The following is a 15,603-nucleotide window of genomic DNA, read 5'->3' as shown; positions in this document are numbered from 1 at the left end:
GAAACCCAGCTTTTCTGTGCCTCCCCCATATATGGTCTTACCCCAGGCATTTTTCTGCTGAGCCCAAATGTACTAAGGTACCAAAGGGTGAAAAAAAAAAAACTTAAGAGGGGGGGGATCCAAAAGATGAGCCACTGAACAGTTGACCATTGTCCAAGTGATTTATGACCCATTCCTCCTTTTTAGGTTCAAGCAGAGTTCATAAGGAGTAAAGATTTCTGAAAAGAAATAGAATTAAAAAAAAAAAAAACAACTAGTTCCTCAGCAATATTCTCATTTTCTTGTTTTTAAAGAAGTATTTTTTTGGAAGCACTATATACAAGGCCCTACACAATAAAAAGTGGTGGCCCCGTGCACACTGCTAGAGAATGTACAATTAACCAATAATAATTGAAGTACTCATAAAATTCTTTAAGACAATGGAAACCAAGGTACTGAATTTTGAATTTTTTGTGCTATACTTTTAGGCCTCATACACATAACACATAACTCCTCTAGAAAATACTTTATGGATGTTTAATATCATACAGTCTGTAAGCATATAATATTGTAAATAGAAAGATACTATACATGCTTTCCCCTATAGATATAAGATTGTCTTAAGCAGCTACTTTAATTTGATTAATGTGCTTATAGCATAAGTCTGAAAATAATTTTTTTTTCCTGAACCTTACAAAAAGAAAGGGGATATTTGTTTATTTGCTATAATAGTTGTCTAGATGAATGGCAGTATGAAAAGTTTGAAGTGTTCTTGAGTTTTGGCGATCAGAATCTCAGCCATTAACTTTTAGATGCATAAAATGCCAGGATTCTAAAGAATGAAAAGAAGACTCTTAGGAAAAATCTAAAGCCTCCTCAGCCAAGGCCTCCTCAAACCTAGTGTTTGACTCCTATGAATTATCTAACCCTGTATTGGTCATATGATTTAAAAAAATAGCTGTCATTTTTCTTTTTAGTTACTTTAATTATCAGCACAAGATGTAGACATTAAAAGGAAATGTGTAGATAAAGATTCAACTGTTTTAGATACATATAGATAATTACTGCTTATCATGGGAAAACTGGAGAATGTTTATCTGCATAAATGTCAAGAAAGTATTGAAAGTGAAAATTCAAACACAAAAAGCATTGCTTTCTCAGTATCATCTTCAGATCAACCAACTGATCTGCAAAGTGCTCTTAACTAGCCTGTCTTTCCTCAAGTAACTATTTAAGATATGTATCAAAATCAAATTTTGATTTCAAGTTTAGAATTTTAGAGTTTGAGGAAGAATTTTTTATTGTTAGATTGATATTAGATTCTTAAAGCAGCAAATTGGCAAAGAAATAAGCAAACTGAGGAAATTTTTTGTACCAATAAATGCTTCAAACATGCTAAGTAATGCAACTTGTATAAGTAATTCAGGTTATCTTAATTGCCTACATGGAAGCTTAGGGGATGTCTGAAGAGAAGAGATCCAAAGATTTAAACTAAGGAAATTGATCATTAATTAAGGCAAGGGAGCTGACCTATGTATTTTCTTTATCATACAAACAAAAGTTTTGGAATACTATGAGTTATACTTTAACTTCTTAGGAATCTTTCAGAAGGAGTAGAAGATGTGGAGAGAAGCCTCTATCAAGAGTCAAGAGTTACAATAGGGGTGGAATTCTCCTTATTGGGGGGGGGATTCTAATTCTGGTTCCATCCATCATGTCATGAGTGACTCTCTTGTTGAAGACAGACACAGAGAGAGCAACAGTAATAGAAAGGAAAGGAGGGAGGGGGAGACACACACAGAGAGACAGAGACAGGCAGAGAGAGAGAGAACAAGAGAGAGGGGAAAGGAAGGAGGAAGGAGGGAGGAAGAGACAGAGAAACACAGAGGTAGGGACACAGAGACAGAGATCAAAACATAGACAGAGAGACACACATACATAGAGATGCTATATCAAAGTAAAGGTGGATAAACACCATTCTTTATAGACTAGATCTAGGATAAAATAATTTTTAAAAAAGTTGAAAACCAGCTTACCTATGCTTACTCAGCCCACTCATTTAAGACTCACAACTTTCCAATTAGGGAAAGAAAGAACCTTCATTTCAGGTTATAAAGAGAGATAAAAAAACCTTGAAATAATAGAGGATTTTGTTGGAGGATAAAAGTAGGGAATCATTGGATGTAATTCTGAGACCATTTTAGTAGTTTTAACAGATTTTTTATTTCTTATTTTTCTTCCTTTCTAACCTTAAGACCTCATTCAGGTTTATATGACTCCTGTGGTTCCACGAATGACTTAGACTCAGAAATAACCATCCATAGGAAATCTTGTCATTCTAAGGGTCTCATTGGTCTCATTGAAGGAAGCTTCATCTAGTAGAAATATTTTCAAGGGAAACTCCACCTTTATTTTTCTACATGGCTTAAGAAATACACTAGTGTGTTGGAGGAAAAATAAAAACATCTTTGAAGGCAAGTCCAGAGAGGGAAGGAGACAGAGAGAAAGAGATAGAGTGAGTAATGCATTTCTTTTTCAAGAAAAAAAAAACAATCTTTTTCTTACAAGAGTTTAGACAAGTTGAATTTCACAAGAACCTTAATTTCACAAAAACATCATTTTATAAATAAATAAATAAAGTGTATAAATAAAATGATTGTAATAGGACCCAAGTGGGAGTGGAAGGGAGTAATATCTATTCTGTACTGACTTATCTTGCCAATGACAATCTCATTGAGCTCTCTTCTCTTTCTCTCCAGCAGGTTGCTCCCTGGACTGGGGACCATAGCCCATCCAAGAAGTCACTGGGAGCTGGAAGTGAAGGTGAAGGAGAAGGTGGCAGTCAATGTTATTTGAGTCGGGTCATCAGGCCCCAGAGATTCCAGAGTGCACAATGCAGAAGACTGCCTACTATGAGAACACGGGCCTTTTTGGGGGTTATGGCTACAGCAAAGCTGCTGACACTTATGGCTATGGGTCTACTCATCAGCCTTACCCACCCCCTGCTGCCCCTGCAGCCCTGGATGCTGATTATACAGGTTCTGCTTGTTCCATCCAGAGCTCAGCACCAATCCGTGCCCCAACCCACAAAGGTGGGGAGCTCAATGGTAGTTGCATGCGTCCAGGTGGTGGGAGTGGCCAGACTGGTGGGGGTGGCAGTCAACCCCCTGGCTTGAATACAGATCAGCAGCCACCCCCACCCCCACCCCCACCACCTACACTGCCCCCATCCTCACCTACAAATCCTAGTGGTGCTACCCCAGTCAAGAAGGCCAAAGGTGGCCCCAATGCCTCTGGCTCTTCCTCTGCTACTATCAGCAAACAGATCTTCCCCTGGATGAAGGAATCCCGGCAGAACTCCAAGCAGAAGAGCAATTGTGCCACTTCAGGTAACCATCCATTTGCTCTTTTCCTTTAAGGTCCCATAATCTAACTCCCATCTTATCCAAGGACATTCTATCCAACCTAGACTCATGGAGTTAGAAGGGCTCACCTGAAACACCATATAATCGCATTGGATCTTAATTCAGAAACCACCTCTCCAACATCTTTGACAGGTGTACTTCTTTCATATATAGTTTCTGCTGAAACACCTCAAACTTGGGAATTCAATATCTTTAACTCTATTCTATTACTGGACAACTCTACCTGTAAGAAAATGTTTCTTTACACTGAGCAGAAATCTACCTCCACTATTTCCAGTCACTATTCCTAACTGCTTCCTCCAGAGCAACAGTAAATCTCTATTCCTTCAAATATTTGAATTGAATAGAAATCATTATTAGTGTGAAGTCACTTCTGCACACAGTAGGTGATGAAATTATGCCTTTTGAATTATTTTATTTAATTTTATCCTATTCTCCAAGTGAATGGTCCCCAAATCATCTCAAACCCATCCAACCTTGTCAGATAGGCCAAAAACCATTTAATTTTTTTTGGTGGGGGGTGTCATAAAGAGCAGCAGAGCCTCAGCTATAGATAACCCTGGGACTCCTTCACTTAAGGAAGAATCATGAGAGAAACAGAACTAAGGAAAAGTGTCTTTTGTTCAAGTCAATCCAACACATATTTACCGTGTATTACATTAAAGTTTACTGTACTAGGTACTGTAGGAAATACTACAAAGAGATGATAGTCTGGTGATGAAGGACAAAAAAAGGACTTTCTATTTTTAAAAGAATAGGAGTAGGTCAGGGTATGCCTCTTTTGATCTGTGATCAACACTCTTGGCTTCTGTGGTGTCCTACATTCTTTAATTTGGCTTGCAAATATTGGGTAAACATAGTTTTCCTGACCAAGGCATTAGGGAAATCAATGAATCTGACTTGGTGTCAGGTTTCTAGTTTTATTGTTGCTCTCTGCTCTCTTTTCCCTAAGAAAGGTCAACTAACCACTAAGCTTCTTTTTCTGCCCTCCAGACTTGAGAAAGTGTTCAAGAAACACTCAACCTTCCATTTGTTCCCTGTCTTACCAAGGAGAAGAATAACCTCTGGGCATCTTCATGGGTGTCTCTATTGATACCTTCTTTCCTCTCCTCTCTTTAGTACTTTCACCAGTGGGAATTTTGAGTGAGCTTTCTCTCAGAGGAACTGCATCATTTAAAGTGCCATCCCCACCCTCATCCCCCCCAAAAAGAGCCTCCTTAAAGACCAAGAATAGCTTTCCCAGTTTTTTGTTCTCTGGGTGGAGTTTCTATTGAATCTGCAGATGAGCTGAAGTTTGGAAACTAGTTCTCCAGCGCCTGAAACTTTCTTTGTTCAAAATAGTCTCACCTCATAACACTTGTGAGCACAACAATATTCAGTACTCAGAAGACTAGTTTGAGCCTTCCTGCCAAAGAACTGGGGTTGAGAAGGATAAGAAGGGACTGTTGGTGTGAAATGTATTTCACCATTTATTTCTATTTCACCATTTATTTCTATTCCACATTCAAACATCTGGGAACATATGGGCCCTCCCAGAGTAATGCCTTAGGGTCTAAAATAAATTTGGAAATGTTACTTTCAGGGGGTATGGGAATGGTCAGAGTCTAAAGCCATATCCTCAATAGTTAGAGACCGATGTGGTCTTTCTTTTAACCTTAACTTCTCTTTCTATCCCGTCAGGAAGCTCAAACCAGGGAATGGCAACTATGGGGAGGAGGACTGGGAAAAGGTGGAAAGGGAATACAGGAATCTCCTTTTATCTTCAGTTGCCTCAATTCTTCAATCTTTCTATGTGAGGCTGACACCCATCCACTTTTTTCTCTGTTTTTCTCCCCTTCTTCCTCAACTTAGGTGAGAGCTGTGAGGACAAGAGCCCACCAGGTCCGGCGTCCAAACGGGTCCGTACAGCTTACACAAGTGCGCAGCTGGTGGAGTTAGAGAAGGAATTTCATTTCAACCGTTACCTGTGCCGTCCACGCCGGGTGGAGATGGCCAACCTGCTCAACCTCACCGAGCGCCAGATCAAGATCTGGTTCCAGAACAGACGGATGAAGTACAAGAAGGACCAGAAGGCCAAGGGCATCATGCACTCGCCTGTGGGTCAGTCTCCAGAGCGCAGCCCTCCACTGAGCGGGGCTAACCACGTGGGCTATTCAGGCCAGCTCCCCCCAGTGCCGGGGCTGGGCTACGATGCTCCCTCGCCCCCTTCTTTCGCCAAGTCCCAGCAGAACATGTACGGCCTGGCCGCCTACACGGCGCCGCTCAGCAGTTGCCTCCCACAACAGAAGCGATACCCAGGCCCTGAGTACGAGCACCACCCCATGCAGAGCAACGGGAGTTTTGCCAACGCCAACCTGCAGGGCAGCCCGGTCTACGTCGGTGGGAACTTTGTCGATTCCATGCCGGCTTCGGGTCCAGTCTTCAACCTGGGCCACCTCTCCCATCCCTCGTCGGCCAGCGTGGACTACAGCTGCGCCGCCCAGATCCCGGGCAACCACCATCACGGACCGTGTGACCCCCACCCCACCTACACAGATCTCACGTCTCACCATACATCTCAGGGAAGGATTCAAGAAGCCCCCAAACTGACACATCTGTAGTGGGCTCCGGTCCTGTAGGAGGGCGCTGCAGCGACGGACTCACGTTTGAATTACCTCACTTTGGTTTGGGTTTGTTATTTTCTTTTTAAAACATTTTGTTTGTTTGTTTGTTTGTTTGTGTGCCTGTTTTACCCTTTTCCTTTCTTCTCCACTCCCTTGACGTTCCCTGGTCCCTGTAACTCAAAGGGCCCACAGTCTAGCAGTGGAGGGGTCTCCCTTCTCCTAACCGCTCCTCCTTTGGGGTAACTCTTCATAAATCAACTAAAAGGATCCTCTGTGAGCATGACAGTGCAATATACTGCAAACCAAGGGACTAATAATCTGGTAATGATGTACTGGAAGGTAAGTCTTAGATCAATTAGAGTTAGCACGTCATGCAGAGGGGATGTAGACCAAGTGTGAGCGATGGGATCTTTCTTGCCTGCATCGAAGCTTATTTCCAGAGACGTTAATTTATATGATTCCTCAATAATGTAAGGATTGCATAGGACTAAATGATATGTATTTATTATTTTAAGCGAGTCATTTTGTATCACGGATTATTTATCCTCGTCTTAATGTATTTATGTGTATATTTGTAGAGTTTATTCAGCGTATCTTCGGGAGATCGATTCAGGTCCGCGGTGGCTACGTTTCACCTATTTAGTCTACTTGGTCTGAACCTAGTTGAGAGAGTAGTTTTGAACAGTTGTAACAGTGGCTGGTGTTTGTAGTTTATGTGAGGATTAATTAAGACCGCAAATTGTAATTCATGAATAGAGTGGCACAGAACATTTCGAAAAGGCGGTTTTGCATTTTCTGAACACATAGCACACACCACACACGGTTTATTAATTTCAAGTTGTCTGGTACCATTTGAACAAATACTTAGAATAAAAAAAAGTACGTTTCTCAGTTAGAAGTGTATCTGTTTTGATAATGCAGCCTTGCGAGCAGATCACGCTGCCATTTTCTTGCTGAAAAACAAACAAACAACAACAAAAAAAAAAAAAAAAAAAAAAAACACACACACACACAGGGACACAAAGCCCTTCTGAGGCTGACGATTGCTTGCGGATGGGAAGCCAGAGCCCCAAGTCTTTATGGGGGTTACTTTCCGACATTCCAGCTTTTCGAACTAGAGGAGGAAAACCCTAGATGGCAGGAATTAAGAGCCGTTTTAATAGTGATGATTTCATTAGAGATTTCCGGAAGGACTCACAATGCTGCTGCCTCTCTCCTTTGTTGTTTCTACCGTCGTCTTTCTACTAGGCAGGAATCGATTTTTTTGTAGACTTCATTTCAATTTGGGAGACTCAAGCTTACTTTTGTGCATTAATTAATAATATATTTAAAAAAGGAACTTTGAAAGAAAAATGACAATCAAAGAAAAGACACAAGGCACAGAAAAAAAAAAAAACCGCAGCCCACCACTCATAAATCCCGTGGAAATGTGCTCAGAAGCTTTTTATTTAGATGATGCTGTTCACGATTCACCTCGTTCTCTTTTGTAGTAGCCAGTGGGTCATTTCCAAGGAAAACAAACTTTAACTTACAATGTAAAATAATAAAAGTTTCACTAATAGAACCGAAAACAACAAACACTTCGTTTACTTCTCCCCTTTCTTCCCTCCCCCCTTCACCTAAGACGCCATGACATTTTGGATTTGCGAACATTTTGTAAATATCATTGAATATCATTGGCTAGACCCATTATAACTGACATCATCTTCTCTAAGGGGCGTTCTTTGAAAACGCCTCCAGATACGGGTCAGTTCTTTAGTATTTCCAGCGAAGTCTTCCGACTCTTCTTTCTCTATTGGGTCTGACAAATCCTGCAGCTCCTATCTCCAGCCTCTGGTGACAAGAGGTGAAATGCCTGTTGTAGGAAATATTTTAACTCCTCATCTTCTGGTCCAACAGCAATCTTTTCTCTTTGATGTTTGTGTTTCGCTGAATAATAATGACTTCAAATAACATTTAGTTATTTGCTTTCTTTGTGCTGTTTCGAAAATAACATGTTAGATTGGAGAAAACAAAAGCATTCTCATTTCATTTGATCCAAGTAGGAGCATATATTTCAATATTCATGTTATAGATGTGTGAAAACAAACCAAAAGAATAAATAGCTTCGAATGAAGGTATATTTTACCCACTTTCAGACTTAAAATTATTTTCTATGGAAATCTGCAGCAATAGGCAAAATCTATAATTATTCAGAACGAAATGATTTTTAAAGTTATTAGGGAATCTCTGAAAAAGCACATTGCCTTATAAGGACTATATTAACCTTATACTAACTGGCTAAATATTAAATAGACGAATTGTCAGATTATTTAGATTTCAACTATTTTCCCTATCTCCTCTTCCTCACGTAACTAATAATAAAAAATAAACTAATGATAAAAAATACTTAATGCATCATCGCCACAGGCGTTTTCTAGGGTGTTATGTGACCGCAGGAGTGTCTGCTGAGTCTACTCAGATACTTGGTATCTGCAAAGACTCAAATGTTATCTTTAGTTTAGGGTTTCATGGATTAGATTTTAAATGGTATCTGTTCTGGCTGATATCAATGCTTCCTCTTGCATTCAGATTCTAGGCAAATACATGTTTATTAACCATATCTACTTTTTCTGTATCCCGGTCATTGGAAAAAGCAGGTTTAATCTTGGGGCCTACAGGACTGGTTTGCCCACCCTGACTTCCATCCAGGTGGTGAAAATTGGGATTCCCGGACCCTTCTCCTTCCAACTCCACCCCCCACCCAATTTCAGAGGGCCAACAAAGCTTGAAAATCTCTCAATTCCCAGTTCTCGTCATTGGTGTGAGGGATCATGTGATAAGTAAATTCGGTTTCTTCTCGCCTTCTCTCACCGCATAGGGTGGGGGCAGTAGCGGTAGGAGAGAGAAATAGGAGAGCGGTCGAGAATTATTAAAAGAAATGTTTCTCAAGCAGCGATGCTGCCATTTGGAGATTATCACACAAAAGAATGGAAACAGAGGGGTGTGTGTGTATGTGTGTGTGTGTGTGTGTGTGTGTGTGTGTGTGTTACAGACAGATACCGATAGAGATAGACAGAGACTTAGGGATACAAACAGATATAAGCAGCAACTTTGGCATATACTAACCTACCCTACTCTCCACATATCCATTTAAAACTTCATCAATTATAAACTACCCGCCTTGGTCTCCATCATAAATTCAGCTCCTTTAGAACTTGCAATTAATGCTATGAACCATCAGAACCCAAGCAAAATAAAATGCCCTCCTTAACTGCAAGAGTCTGCAAACCTTTATTTCGAAGAGTTACCTCTCAGGGTTTGATCCCCGTCTCCAGCGTGCCTTCTTCATCCCCATCCCAGACTTCCCCCGTGACTCAACTTCGCCTAAGAGGCTTAGTTTTCAGCCTAATTCGAGAAGCTCACAAAAGCAGCTCTATCTACCGAGGCGCAAAACCGCCTCTTCGACTGCCAGTTCTCAGAAATAAAGAAAGAAGAGGGAGAGATGGTGGGGGAGGGGAAGGAGAAGCGGAAGAATCCCAGGGATCGCGGAATGAATCTGGGTCTTGAGGCCAGACTGCCTGGAAACTCTTCTTTGTTCTGTCAGTGATTTGGCCGAAAAATTTTTGGGAAAGAAACCGGTTATTCTAGCCATAGAGCACACATGGTTGGGCTGGGTTCTGGCCATTGTTTCGAAAGAAACACAAAGCAAATGAAGTCCTCCATCGCCCGCTGCAGGCTGGGGATTGGTGAGGAGGGCGGGAAGGAGGGGATCAGTTAAAGAGGTGCTGGATCGAAACTCAAAGACTCAGTCTAAAGTCCCATGAGATCTCTTACAGAGTTGACTAGGTCTTGGGCTCGGTGTGGGAGGAGGTTTGCTGGGGATAAGGGATGCAAAGCTAGCGTCTTTGTGTTGGCCGATTTCTAAAGGATCGCCGTTGTGGGAACCAGACAAAGGAGAGCTGTTTCGGTGGAATGGGATTACAAGAGAAGGGAATGGTCCTTAAACCTAGGCCCTGGTTTCTGGAAGATTCCACAAGTTTTCCAAAGAGGAGGAACCACTTCTCGGGATTCCAGACACTCCCTCTTCCTACGTCTATTCTCTTCTTTCTCGAAGGGATAAGTAGAAGGAGAAATATCTCTCTGAACAACTTTGAAGACAAGGTTGAAGGGAAGCAGCTGTGGGCCTGTGTGGGTGAGATGGGGCCTGAGAGGACCCCAGGATCACTGGGACTGAATAGTGAAGCAAGTCAGACCAGAGGGTTCTTCCTAAGACTAGGCAAAGGCGATGTGGGAGTTGGGGGTGAGAATTTGTGCACCCCTGTTAGGGAATCTAACACATCGACCCACTCACCATTTTCAGTTCATTAAGGTAGAGGAATAGGACTGAACAGAAAAAATGAAAGAAGGGACAAAGTTGGTCACAGCAGTCAAGGAAACTGAGACCATGTAGCTCTATATGTCCAACTACATATTAGATTTGGTGTGGGTATACAAATCTAAGGGTTAGTGTCAGTTATGAGCCTAGGAAAGGGAGACTAGGAAAGAATGAGCTGTTACATTCAGATTCTAGTGGCTGATTTTCAGACCCTGATCTCATCCAGAGATCTGACAGAGAAAAATCTGCCTCTGATAGAATCATGAAGTCAATCATCTATTTGTACCAAGAGAAACTCAAAAAGGGAAGAGGAAGGAGAAGGGAAGAGGAAAAAAGGGAGGGAGGGAGGAAAGAAGGGAGAGAGAGTGGAGAGAAAGAAAGAGAGTGGGGGAGGAAGAGAGAGAGAGAGAGTTCTGTTTTCTTTTCTCCTTGCCTTGTACCCTTGCAGAAGCACATCAACTGAATTGGTTTCTGAAGCCCTAGAGGCTGCTAACCTTGCTGAACAAGATTTTTCGAATTTCTATCTGTAAGGGATATTAAAAGATAGTGATTACCTATACTGGTTACTCTTGTCTTCTCTTCTCAGTCTCTAGCCTTATGGTCCTGAGAAGAAATATACTGGGACAGGCGGTTAGTGAGTTTAAGCTCTCCATCTGTTGGGGTTTTTATACAAAAGGTAGAGGTCGGGGGAGCCACAGATGGAAGTTACCTGAATCCTAATATGAACCATTCCCGTTTCTGACATTGATGAGAGGAACATTTCATCCCTTACTCCCAATACTACATATGGCATAGACTTGTTTTGTGGAACCAAAGGGCTTATTTTTACTTTACAAGAAAAAGTGGTGGTTGTGAAATCTCCTTGGGTTCTATATAGGGCAGCAGTCTTCTTCAACAGGAAATTATTAGTTTTCTTCAGGTCATTTGCTTTAAAACTGAAAAACAGAATTTTTAAAAGATATTGAAGGTAATGTAACCCAATAGGCTGACAGCATAACCATCTTAGAGAGGACAAGGGAGTTTATGATGATGGTGAACATCACCATGGATACAGGAATGGCATAGTGATTCAAGGGAGCTTATTCATCCCAAAGACACAGGAGATACACAAGGGAATTGAAATGAGGTTTACCCCTCTGAGATCTTGTATTATTATTTTTAGTAATTCATTTATTAGTGGTCCTTTGTGAGCAAGCTTAATGGGGAGAAGAATGTTCAGAGCCTTAGTTGGGATTTGGTGGGTGAATGGGTACAACAAAGGTAGAATAAAGGTGATAATGGTAATAATAAGGCAGCATGGGAAAGTGGATAGGAAGTCAGGAAAACCTGAGGTCAAGGTTTGCCTTTAATACATATTTGCCCCCACATTAAATGAAACATTTGACTTTCAATGCCCTCAGTCACCCTATTGTTGTGGACAGTTTTGAAACTATGGCTTGTGATTCTAAGTGTAGTGCTTTTATTATTATAATTATCGTTGTTGTTATTTGCTGTGTCATGCTAGCTGCATCTTTCTGCTTCCTCAAAACCTTTTCCCATCGAAATCAAAAGTGACAATGCTTATCAAGATCAAATACTTAGATGATTATCTGGGGTTGGATTTGGAGTCAGGAAAGATGTCAACATTTACTGCCCTACTGCTACGCTTCCAAAGTAGAAAAGTACTTGAGCCTGGCATTGCAGTTCATGGTCTGAGGGCCAGTGGAATAGAATCGTTGACTCACAGATATTTAGGCATTTAGAAAGCAGTTGTTCAGCACAAGATGTGCACATTGCTGATGACTGTTCTCAAGAAACTTATAATTTTATGGAAATAGTGGTGATGGGAAATATATGTATGGAAATAAATAGGATAGATGTGAATGAGATAATTACAAAGGAGCGGTCCAGGGTAAGTGCCACTCTTTCCTTCTAGAGGATATAGTTGAGCTTGGAAAGAATTAAGAACTTTAACAAATGGAGAAAGAGATTAGGAAGTCCGGATAGTATGAACAAAGACACAAGGACCAGAAGGGTCAGACAAGAATGAGGTGGACAGAGAATGGTATAGTTTGGCTGGACTATCAAAGTAAGCATTATGGTATAAGACAAAACAGGTAGGTTGCAACTACATTATGTATGGTCTTAAATGTAAGGACTAAAAGTTCATAGTTTATTTAGTAGGTGGTAGAGAATCATGAACAGTTTGGAGTTTGATGATCTTAATAAGACCTATACATTAATGAGATCACCTCAGCAACAACATGAAGAATGGTTTGAAGAGGGGAATCGAGTAGAGAAAACAAAGCTAGAAGTCTAAGTGACTTTGAATATGATGATGCCAGCACTAGAAATAGAGAAGTTTGGAAGTTGTCACCAGGCAGAAACAATAAGGAGACATAGGTAAAATCAATTAAATGCATTATACTAGCAGTTTCCAGGGGCATGAAAAAGATACTATTTGCACAGAGAGAATCCCTCACAGCATGGCATTCTACGGGAAGAAGAACTTAGACTGGAAGTCTAGGTTACTTATGTCTAGCTCACAAGATATCAGAGAAGTAAAAACCTAGGTAGGACTGAAGTAAAGAGTATGTGAAGGAAAAAGTGTTTGAAAGAGACACCAATATAAATTAGGATGTAAGGAAAGCCGTAGACCTGAAGCAAACATACCTTCCATACCAGTCTGAAATTTGAGGAACTTGCCTTAATACGTTCCAATAAGGATTTAAGATGAAACACCCAACGTATATTTGCCAGATTATAGTAAAGATTAAAAGTCCTTGTAATTTCCTCTTCCTTTCCTAATATAAAGCCCTTGTAGAAGGTGCTCTCTGATCCTTTCCTTTTGTATACTGGGAATATGGATAGAAGGGCAAGGGCTAGGGAATAAAATGGGTTTCAAGTGAGTCCAAAGGGAAGGAATTGGTAATATCTCCTTCCTCTCCATCTCTATACCATCTCCCTAGCTCCTTCTCAGCAGTAGGACAATTCCCAGTCTCTTACTAGCAATGGCCAGCTATTTGCAGACAAAACACAAAGGAAATAGCCACACCCTCTCGTTGCAAACGTTTCCCAGTCTCCCTGCAGCATCCCGAGGCGCTTTTAAGGCTTAGAAGGGAAGGCCTAGGAGCTGGAAGTGGGTGGGAGGGAGACGCGGGGGTGAGAGGTAAACACGAGAAACTGAGGGGTTGTAGCTGACCGGGGCTCGTCTACCCAAGCGTCCTTCCTTCCCCCATTGGGAACAATAGTTGTCTCCTCCCCAGACTAGAGGCACAAAGGAGGCCCGTCTCTGCAGCTATGAGCCCGGGTTGGTCGGCTGGATACCTACGTGACTCCACGTTCATTAGCATCTGTTTGTGACCACGAAATATCGACGTTATAGACTGTGTCTATGTGATATGTAAGGCTTGGGGGAGGGGTAGTAGGTGGATATTACTAAATACTACCTGAAATTTTTCCTGAAAGACAAACGGTGAGTAAATCAGCCTTACTGACTGAAGCATTGCCTTCTCAGCAAGGAGCCGAATTAAAGACCTGGGTAAGAAGGAAGAAGGTGGCTTGGGACGGATAGAGGGGGGTGTTGTGTGTGCGTGGGGAGGGGGTGAAGGGAGGGAGGCTGGTTCTATTAAGAGTTCATCAATCACCCGATGTGCACTTCTTACTCGACAGCGGTTCCTCCTACTTGAGAGCAAGTCTGGGCCAGCTGGGAACCGACCAGAAACCACAAGCAGAGGAGACAGAGCTAACGGGCGAAACCCGCAGCTTCCTAGCTCCAGCAGGGAGGGGAGTAGAGATCAAACCTCTTCTCTGTAACAAGAGGAATGTAAAAAGGGACCTATCTGGGTAACCACAGATAGCAACCGCACCAGCCCCCCGCTAGCCTTTCATTCCCATTATATCTCTGTCACACTGCCTGTGCCAAACATTGCCACCCAAGGAACACCCACAGGGAGACCCTGCCAAACGCCACTTTTGCTATTACTCAACTCTCTCTTCTACACATCCAGATCCATTTCCCCCACTCTTCATCACACTTGCATAGGACAGAGACATACAAATAGATAAACACAGAGACTGTCCCCACTTTTATCGGCAAACACCCAACTCTTCTTTTCCCTCAGTCATCAGCAAAGAAATCTCTGCAAAGAGCATATAAAAATTAGAATCAAAGAAGATAGTAATTCATTTTAAAAATCGACAAAAAATACTTAAGTTCAATATTCAAGGGCAGAGTTAAAAATGATTGGTTAGCTAACTTACTTGCAAAAGATATATATAAATGGAAAAAGGAGGGGAAATTTGTGGTTGAACTTGAAGGTAACCTTAAGCATTTTTATGGCCAAAATTATCATTAAAACAATTTACCAATATGAAATTGATGCTTCTTTCTTTCTTTTTTTTTTTTTTTTTTTATGTGTGAATGTGTATGCTTGTGGGGCCAGGGGGAGGGTGAGAGGGAATGGGAAGGATCTCTAAATTCTTCTTTCACATTTAGTTAAATCTAATTTAGCACAGTTTGTGGAATATAGGAGGTTCTTAACAAGTGCTTATTGATTGCTTGGACAAACATTTATTAAGCATTTTCTTTGGGTAAGACATTATCCTAGGCACTAGGAACACTGTGCTAGACCCTCAGATTATTATTATTCACAAGACATAAATGAATCTACAACTGGTCTTAAAATCTAACAAGATTCTTCTATTTGAGAGGGTTAATAAACCAAATTCAAAAGGGGCCCATTAAAAAAACAAAACAAAACACTTCTTTCTGCAGGGTAAACTCTTTTTTTTTGTTAGGTGGCAGAAAGTTTAAGCCTATTTTTTCCACTTGTTATTTCCTCCTTAGGAGGTATTTAAGAAATTATGTAAAGCTTTAGTTACATCACCTGAGAGGAGGGAGACCCATTAAAGAGCAGAATGCCAATGACATCCCCTCTCTAACAAACCTACTTTCAGGTTTTTTCCCCTTTCCCTTTGTGATTTACACATACATTCTTCTTATTTGGTGATGGAGGAGGGAAATACCACAGAACTAGCAGGGCTTTGGAATGGGAGAACTTAAGTTCAAACTCCATCTCTGAAGGCAACTCCCCTTGGTGACCCCAAGAAAGTTGTCCAACTTCCCTGACCTGTTTTTCTCTTCAGAAATGAGGGGCTGGGCTAGATGTCTTCCTCAGTTCCAGATCACTGAGATTCATCTAATGATCTCCTTTGTGGGGCAGAAGGACCTTATCTAAGGTTACTTTGCTTCCACCAC

The 15,603-nt window shown here is 41.3% G+C and overlaps 1 protein-coding gene across 1 annotated transcript; it reads left to right on the top strand.

Annotated features, from left to right (window-relative positions):
* The first annotated feature begins 2,821 nt into the window (after positions 1–2,821).
* HOXD3 (homeobox D3) lies at positions 2,822–7,585 on the top strand. Its single transcript, XM_051986156.1, has 2 exons — positions 2,822–3,368; positions 5,256–7,585. The coding sequence occupies exons 1-2, from the start codon at positions 2,825–2,827 to the stop codon at positions 6,002–6,004; spliced, it is 1,293 nt and encodes a 430-aa protein (XP_051842116.1). The 5' UTR covers positions 2,822–2,824; the 3' UTR covers positions 6,005–7,585.
* The last annotated feature ends 8,018 nt before the right edge of the window (positions 7,586–15,603 follow it).

The sequence above is a fragment of the Antechinus flavipes genome, chromosome 3 (genome assembly GCF_016432865.1).
Source record: "Antechinus flavipes isolate AdamAnt ecotype Samford, QLD, Australia chromosome 3, AdamAnt_v2, whole genome shotgun sequence".
Classification (NCBI taxonomy): Eukaryota; Metazoa; Chordata; class Mammalia; order Dasyuromorphia; family Dasyuridae; genus Antechinus; species Antechinus flavipes.
Note: the sequence above shows the minus strand (reverse complement) of the source record. Positions and strands in the feature narration are given on the sequence as shown.

Coding starts and splice junctions, on each gene's coding strand:
- HOXD3 (XM_051986156.1), top strand. CDS start 2,825: ATGTTATTTGAGTCGGGTCATCAGGCCCCAGAGATTCCAGAGTGCACA. Junction 3,369..5,255: donor GAGCAATTGTGCCACTTCAG/GTAACCATCCAT, acceptor TCCTCAACTTAG/GTGAGAGCTGTGAGGACAAG.